Source organism: Fukomys damarensis, unplaced genomic scaffold, assembly GCF_012274545.1.
Source record: "Fukomys damarensis isolate Sample0158 unplaced genomic scaffold, DMR_v1.0_HiC HiC_scaffold_12, whole genome shotgun sequence".
NCBI classification, from domain to species: Eukaryota; Metazoa; Chordata; class Mammalia; order Rodentia; family Bathyergidae; genus Fukomys; species Fukomys damarensis.
The window spans coordinates 31,257,163-31,265,806 of NW_022900924.1; the positions used below are offsets into that span (position 1 = coordinate 31,257,163).

General features: G+C 39.6%; 1 protein-coding gene across 1 annotated transcript in view; it reads left to right on the plus strand.

Annotated features, from left to right (window-relative positions):
* Nucleotides 1-614: 614 nt before the first annotated feature.
* Nucleotides 615-8,644, plus strand: part of Samd7 (sterile alpha motif domain containing 7) — a 19,645-nt gene continuing 11,615 nt past the window's right edge. Inside the window, exons 1-5 of the mRNA XM_010632357.1 lie at nt 615-715; nt 1,890-2,011; nt 4,420-4,498; nt 5,723-6,318; nt 7,579-7,700. Coding sequence (XP_010630659.1) covers nt 615-715; nt 1,890-2,011; nt 4,420-4,498; nt 5,723-6,318; nt 7,579-7,700 — 1,020 coding nt within the window. The remainder of the gene's footprint in view (nt 716-1,889; nt 2,012-4,419; nt 4,499-5,722; nt 6,319-7,578; nt 7,701-8,644) is intronic.

An 8,644-nucleotide genomic window follows, 5' to 3' on the forward strand; every position in this document is an offset into this window, starting at 1 on the left:
TAAGAAGATTCACTCTCAGCCGGGCATGGTGGTGCATGCCTGTAATCCCAGCACTCAGGAGGCTGAGGCAGAAGGATCGCTGTGAGTTCGAGACCAGCCTGGGCTACATAGTGAGTTCCAGATCAGACTCAACTACATAGTGAGACCCTGTCTCAAAAAAAAAAATTCACTCTCCTCATATTCTATTTTAATCTTATCAACTGTATAGGAATATTTTTCCAAAGACTGAACATATGGAGAATTTATGTACTTGCACCTGTGGAAATATAAGGATCAAAATAAATTGTGAGGAAGGAAGTTGGCACTCTTGGAATCTTGCAAGGCTGGCTTCTTTTTACTATTGCATGTAGTGTGGAATGGTGTGACCTGCTAAGTATGACAAATTTGAAGGGCACATTTACAAGATGCTGAGTTCTACAGCTTTATCTGAGTGCTTCCTATGGAGGGTTATTTTACAATTCAAATTTTGGTGTAGCTGGTCTTCCCAAGTGTGAAAATACAAAAGATCTTCATTGAATTCAATGAAGAATTCAAATAGTTCACAAAAAGTAGGGTTATTTGTCAACGTACCTCTCTTGTTCTTTTTAGAACCCCATCAGAGACAAGGGATATCGATGACAAATCCAGTGATGACTGTGAACTCTTTATTGATGGCATCGGGGCAGCAGAGGATCCCACTGATTCCCTCACCGTTTGGACCACCATTTGTAGACAGGTATTTCTCTCTAACACTATAATCCAGTCAAAGGAGGAAGTGGATCATCATCTAACCCTAGTGTCCTTCTCATGCGATCCCAGTGAACTGCGGTGCAGTAATTCAAGTGAGGTCACTCTGCTAGCCTTACCTTCCTCACTTCTGCCTCCACTTCTCATTCAGCAGGTCACTAGCAGATACTTACAACGTGACAGGCATTGTGCAGGTGCAAACATGGATGTAGCGCTCTTCTAGGGTTGCCACAATAAAATGCCATGAGCTGAAAGGCTTAAATAACAGAAATTTATTTCTCCAGTTCCAAAGGATGAAAGTTGAAGATCAAAGTATCACCTGGTGGGCCCGTGGTGAGGCCTTTCTCCCTGAATTCTAGGCACACATCTTTTCACTGTGTCCTCTGCCTTCTTTCCTCTAGGTACAAATGCAAAGAGCTCTTTGCCCTCATTTAACCTTAATTGCCTCCCTAAAAGCCTTATCTCCAAATGTGATCACATTAAAATTTAAGGCTTCAATGTGTGAATTTAGGGGAAATGGTTAAGTCCATAACAATTGGGTACCCTAGATTTTCTGTGACAGAATAATTCTTTCTTTTTAAAATAAAATGAAATGTTTTGAAGCACAGTTTGGCAATAGTCTTTCTTCCTTTTTTAAAAAATATCTTTAACATTCTGAGAAGAAAATAAAACACATTATTTATTCTTGTTCACGGAGTGTGAACAATAAGTAAAGTTGGGCTTTTAAAGACACGAGGTTTGGTGCAATGCATAAACTATCCACCCAGCTAGTCCAGCTTGATCTCAGATGGCAAACCCAACCCAAGTATACCCATGGAATAAGAACAATTTGTGCTCTGAACAAAATGCTGGTCATGAAAAATCAGAGTACTTTTGATTTGCTTGGATTTTTCCCCCCAGACATCCCTAATAGTTTCCTGCCCTGTTTTCTCTGTTTTGTTACCAATTGGGTTGATCCTCCCTTAGTAGAGTCCTTCGTCCTAATCTTTCTCACTGTATTTCTACTTTAACCTAGAGACTGCTGGTCTTTTATACTTCAGTTTGGAAAGAGATGATAGAATCCTATATGGCAATTAAGAAAAACAAAACACCTGACTGCCTAAGCAATGGAAATTTGGTACAGCTGTATTCTCATTTTACCTATTTTATCTTTTCCCCCCTAGAGATGCTTTGCCTTCTGTTGCACCAACCAACCCAAGACACTTTTGTGTTCCTTCCCACTTTGGATCATCTGTTCTACCAAATGCAAATATGCCCAATATGCTGCCCAATCATGGCTACTCAGGTATGAGCAGTAGACATTTGGCTCTTGTCTGCAGAGCCATAGAGAACAGAACAGCTGCATTAAACTGGCCACGCTTTTACTGCAGAATTTGGAGGCACAACTGTGTAGTGATTTTATGCTTATGGTTTCTGTAGTTATTACCTAAATTCAAATCATGGTGCCACCCTGTGTAACCAAGTGTCAGTTACTTAATTCCTCTAAGCATCAATCTACTTATGAAAAAAAATGAAGAATTTACAGTCTGTCTTATCCTACACATGAAGAACAAATAAAGTTATGAAGAAAGGAAATTCGAGCACTAGGGAGGCTTAGGGTGGTTCACATAGCCTGGGGTGGGAAAGAGGCTAAATGTTACAACACTCACCTAGCATGCATGAGGCTGTGGGATTGAGCCTCAGTACTGCGGAAAGCAAAACAAAATGCAAAGCATATGGTGTCAGTGAGATCTTGGCTCTTATTCTGAGTGAAAAGTGAAGCTTTTCAAGAGTTTGTGTAAAGCAGTGAAATGGTCTGACAAAACTTACCGGATCATTCTGACTGCTGAGATGGGAATAAACATAATAGGATCAAAATTCAGGACATAAACTGATGGAAGCTAACGGGCTATTGGAATAGCCAAAAGATTGTGAGGGCTTGGGCAGGAAGCGGTATATTAGGAAGTGATTGGATTCTGTAATTATTTGATGGTAGGAATCAACAGGATTTTCTCAGTTTGGATGTAGGAGGTGAAAGACAGGTATCCAGAATGACATCAAAACTGTTGGTTGTATTAATGGGAAAGGTGAAATTGCTATCCAGGGAGTGAGAATATGTGAGAGGAACAGAGTCCTTGAGGAGGGAGGCTCAGCTTTCTTATACTACATTTGAAACTCCTAACAGACATCTATGTGGAGGTGTCAGGAAGGCAGCTGAAGCAAAAAGGTCCTGGACGGGAGCCCCATTTGGTAACAAGACGCCGACAATCTGTAGCCCACCATTTTGAGCATTAGGTCAGAAGACTAGCACAACAGTTGCATTACTGACTTAGAGAATCACTCATAGCGAAATAGAAAAGGGAAATGGCCAATATTTGGATATACAAGCAGACAAGTTGCCCATCTCTCCGGGGGACATGTAGGTGAAATCTCCTACCTCAGGGGAGAGGTGTAAGAGTTAGCAAAAGCAAATGAGGCCTCAGCCCTACAGAAACTGAACTGCAAGTTGTCAAAATGGAAACTAACCAAGAACTTATCTCAAAACTTGGGATGCTACGTAGGAAGTGGATTAATACATTTGAACTAGCATTAAAATTGATGTTGCCTACGTGGGAAAGAGAAAAAATTTGAAATAGGCTTGGTGAGTCCTAGATTTTAGGACCCTCTGGAAATGAGGATTGTGCCCTCCAGCCTGGACTTTCCACTTGGGCTTTCTCTGCATTAATGGGCAGTATGCCATGGGTTTGAAGTTTTATGCATTCTAGCTGTCTAAAGAGACTATTGTGAGGCCAACAAACTAAAAACAAAAACCTAGCTAGAGCTTTAGAGTTAGAGTAGTCCTAGAGATCACCTTATTTCACAAATAGCAGAGAACTTCATTTCTTAAAAGATTTCAAGGTAGTCTTTTGGTAGGAGTTTAATAAGTTCAGTTAGGTCAGTATGAAGTAAATATAAGAAATAGGTTTTGTCCTCAACATTTTACTTTATTATCAGGAACAACAGATTTGCACGTGTAAAACTGTTGTTGAACAAAACCAATACACTTTCTGTATATATCACTATTATGGTCTGTTGACAAATAAAAGAAAGCAAAGGCTTAGAAAACTTTACAACAATTTGACAGGATAACTTTAGGTCTATCCATGTAATAATTTTTCAATTGTTTGGGTTCCTATTTTTATTTTAATTTCCTGGAAATTAGTTTTGTTGCATTTTTATAAAGTATTGGTCCATAAAAATAGGTTAGAAATGTAAAATGAAAAAACATTTTTAAAAATCAAGCTAAATACAGTGGTGCAAACATCCCAGCACTCAAGAAGTTGAGGTAGAAGGATTGTCATGAGTTTGAGGCCAACATGGACTACATTGCAAGATCCTGTCCCAAAAAAGAAAGAAAGAAAAAAAAAAGAATGAAAGAACAAATGAATTCAAAACTGGTCATTTTCCATAGATAGTTTGAAAGGACCAGGACAGACTGTAAGTACATTAGGAGTCCACAGCAAGGGGAAATCAGTAAACCACGAAGTTACTAGGAAAAAGAGTTTCAAAATCTATAATTCTGCTGTTGTTACTTGAAGATACTTTGGAAGGCTGATATGAAAAAGGATGTAAGTGCTTCCCAATTCCATTCAAATCATTCCAGAAAACATGTTTGTTTTCAAATGCATGCTTTTAATTTGTTTGTGAGGTGGGATGGTGGCTTTCTCTTTTAAGGTTGGGGCATTTTACCATCTGAATCGATAAAGGCAGTGACCAGAAGGAATGAAATGATTCACAGGCACCATACTGCCAGGTAACAATGTGTTTTATATATTTTCTATTTAATCTCTGTTTATTTCTTTTATATATAAAACAAATGAATGTACATATGTAACAAGTGAATACAAACACATAGTTATACCCACCATGATTACTTACAGAAATTATTTCAAGCAGATACAAAAAGAAATATACAAACATCTACACAGATTGGCTAATGAAAAAAGTAAGATTAAAAAACCACATAGTGAAGCTAATAGTGGTATTAGGCTACAGATTCAAATAGTTCACCAATGTCCCATAATTAAAATGTCCAACTGTGATTCCTCTGAAAATCATATTGGCATTTCTGTCTTAAATTTAAGACTGCAGGCGGGGCGTGGTAGCGCACGTGGTAGCGCACGCCTGTAATCCCAGCACTTGGGGGGCTGAGGCAGGAGGATCGCTGTGAGTTCGAGACCAGCCTGGGCTACATAGTGAGTTCCAGGTCAGTCTCAACTACATAGTGAGACAACTGTCTCAAAAAACAAAAAACAAAACAAAACAAAAATTTTAAGCCTTCAGTTCTGTCAAAGACAGGAGCCAAGCTTTCCAGTCCCACTTCAAACTACATTGTTAGAGTGCAAACAACATAACATCAGCCAAGACTGGCCTTCATCTGTAGCAAGCAGGAGAAAGAAAGGTCCAGCGATAATGACTGGGATATGGCCCCACAGTGAAAGAAGGAATAGTCAAGTTTCTTATGACTGAACCCTAAGAAATCCATTATTATGACCATTAAAATAAAGTGAAGTAAGCCAAAACACAGGCAAATCTTCCCTTTCCCACCTCCTTGGCCACTCACACTGACTTACAACCACTGAGACTTGCACTGACTAGTTGTTTCTCAAGTCATGCTAGGACTGCCTTCAAAGGGTTTCGGAACTTCTTCCTAGTCCTTTAGTCTTTTGAAGGTTAATCTCGACACTGCACCACCAGCACCCCTGCTAAATGTGCACCATGTATTTATTAGAAGTCACTTTCTAAAGACTTGGATTTCCATTATGAGATTCAGCCAAGCCCTTCACTTTTGGAAACTTTCTCCAAAGTTTCCTTCCCGCTGGCTTTGTGGAGAATTCCTGTTTCTACCATACGAACTTCAGATAATAGTGTGAGCACAGGAAAAGTAGAGGTGCTATCTTAGGAAAGGCAATAAAATTATATTTCTAATGGTTTCCTCTCCTTTTCTGTGGTTATGTACATATTGTTTTATTTTTAGATCAGAACTGGAGATGTACGCTGTTTATCAGCAAAGAAGAATGGAAAAAGTGACTACCAAGGGACTAACTGGCCTAGGGGTACCATTTCTACACAGTTCCAGCTTTCCGGCTGGCCCAGCCACTTACCATGGCAGGAGCAAGCTCCCTGCCTGCAACCTGCACTTTCAAAGAAGTGCCGTTCTCTTGGCAACCAGACCACATGTTCTACAGAGGTGGGGGCAGAAATATCAACCCAAGAGAAGCACAAGGAATCAGAAACCTCTAGACAGTGATATTGAGAGTTCCAAAAGGCAAGAAGAAGAAAACACCCTAGGCCAGATGCCTGCAATTCCCTATGAAGAAGATGACTATGCAAAACACCCGAAGTTTGGAGTATGCCACAATCAGGAGTCGAGTGAAACCAAGGAAAAGCTAACACCTCGCATCCAGCCGGCAGTGCTCCAGCCCAGCCGGAAGAAACCCTGCAGAGTTCACACCACTTCCCTGGAGGCAAAGCCATGGGACTGTGGGAAGGAGAAGCCTGCAGAGCAGGAATCTGAAGACTGTGGCAAAGAGAACGGAGTTTGCGCTTCAGTTCCTCCACCTTGTCTGCCAGGTGAGTGTCCCAGAGGCAACGGAAGATCCCCGCCAACCGCAGGTTGTCAAGTCCTTGCCTTATTACACAGAAGGCTGCAAGTGTCAAGCCTCGCCTTACCATTGTGTTTGTTTATCCTATTTAGAGTGAATTCTCGAAGTCACGTTATTATATCAGCTCTAATGAGCTATGTTACTGACACTAGTCTATTTTTGCTAAATAGAGAACTTTTGGCAAAGGCTGAGACGGTAAGTGTGGGCAAGTATGAGCAAAATCTACCAGAATTTAAATTAAATTCTTAATTTAATTTACTGTTAATTTTTCAACACAAAACAAAGGGGCTTTTGCTTAAAAGTATGCATTCTACCTCCCTGTATAGGCATAGAAAAAAATAGCCACTGAAACAGAGGCTTTACTTTTCAGGGTCTATTATTACTGTGGTACCATATAATGTAAAAGTATTATCTCACTACTGCCCAACAACACACACTGAATATTCTCTGAGGGCTTATTAAGGAGGAAAAAAGCTGGCATTCAGGCATGGTGGCACACACCTGTAATCCCAGTACTCAGGAGGCTGACATGCAAAGATCACCATGAGTTCGAAGCCAGCCAGCCTGGGCTTCATAGGGAGTTCAAGGCCAGTCTGAACTACATTTGAGACCCTGTCTCAAAAAACTAAAAGCTAAACAAATAAACAAAAACAAACTGGGGGAAGTGTTTAATCTAGACACCATACCAACTGCTTCCCTACAAAGTGTTAGCTTGCTATTCTGATGAAGGTGCAGCTAAACTCTTACCGCACCTAGAGAACATGGTAGGCACAGACTGTCACAGAACATAATAGCATCATGAGATCCACAGGGCCTTTCTCTTGAAATCTGAGGAAAGACGCAACAAATCTGGAATTCTCTCTCTCTGTTACAATAATACTGTCATTGGGGCTGGGGATTTAGCTCAGTGGTTCCACTGCCTGCCTCACAAGCACAAGGACCCAAGTTTGATCCCCGGTAACAAAAAAAAAAAGTTTGTCAATAATACTGTCATTGAGGTTCCTTTCAGAAGAGGAAAAGAAATGCAATGGCTAAACTTTTAGGGAAAAAAAATCTCCCAGTGACTCTGAGTACCTTTCAGGGAAATTACAAATGCTCATGCATGGAAAGACACTCTGTGATGGCAGGACCGGAGAACCTTTATATCATCATACATGAACCTGTGCTCTAAGCACCCACCTCTTCTGGAAATTTTATTCCACAGAATAATTGCCTTTCCATTTTACAGGGACACATGCCCTCCCTCCACCTGAGGAGAGCCCTCCTTTGGACGCAGATATTAAGAAATGGACCGTGGATGATGTACATGACTTCATCAGAAGCCTTCCAGGATGTTCAGAATATGCCCAAGTAAGTTAATATATAAATATTTTCATAAAATTAAAACAGGTTAAAATGTATTTCTTGCATAATGAGTTTTTTTTTCAGATGTATACTTTATCCAGGGAGAATTCCTAATAATCTCCCCTCTTCGTGTCATTATCTTGCTCAAGACAGGTGCCTCTGAGTGGTGGACAAGGGCCACCTACCTGCCATCAAGCGAGGCTGGGAACATCACTATCAAGCTTTAGTTTCTGTCCCATCGACACTCCTGAGAAATGGGAATTTTTCCAAAATTAGAAGGGTTAGAGGCCAAAAAGCTAACGAATGAGAAATGCTTGTTACATTCCCTAGTCATACACGTAACAAACATATTTGAAGCACATGCTTTGGTATCAAAGGTTTTAGACTATTCACCCTAAATAACAGGAATATTATACTTCCTTCTAAAGAATATAAGGAGGGAGGAGAACTAGAAAGAAAGAAAACTATTATTATTGTTTTATTTCATGCTATTTTACTCTATTTTTTGCTGTGCTAGAGATTGAACTCAGGGTTTTATGCATACTAGGCAAGTGCTCTATCACTGAGTGCCAGCCCCAACTCCTTAACTATTTTTAAATTATAGATTTGTGCTAGACTGATATATAAAAATGCACACACACACACACACACACATCATTCAATTTGGTATATAAATATTTCTGAAAATTATTGTTTTAAAACTGTCAAGACAGATGGAAAGGAAACCAGCCCCAATTATATGGAAAAACTGGTGAAAATCATACATTGTAGTTTTTGAAGTTTATGTCAATGCTACATTTTTATATAGTTTATTTTTAAGTAACTTAATAACAATTTTAAGCAACAAAGTGCCTACTAAATCTTTGGTTTACATATCAAAGGAAAAGAAAGCAAGAAAAGGATTTAATGGTTTAATTGGTTTTTTTTTTTTTTTTTTTTTTTTTTTTTTT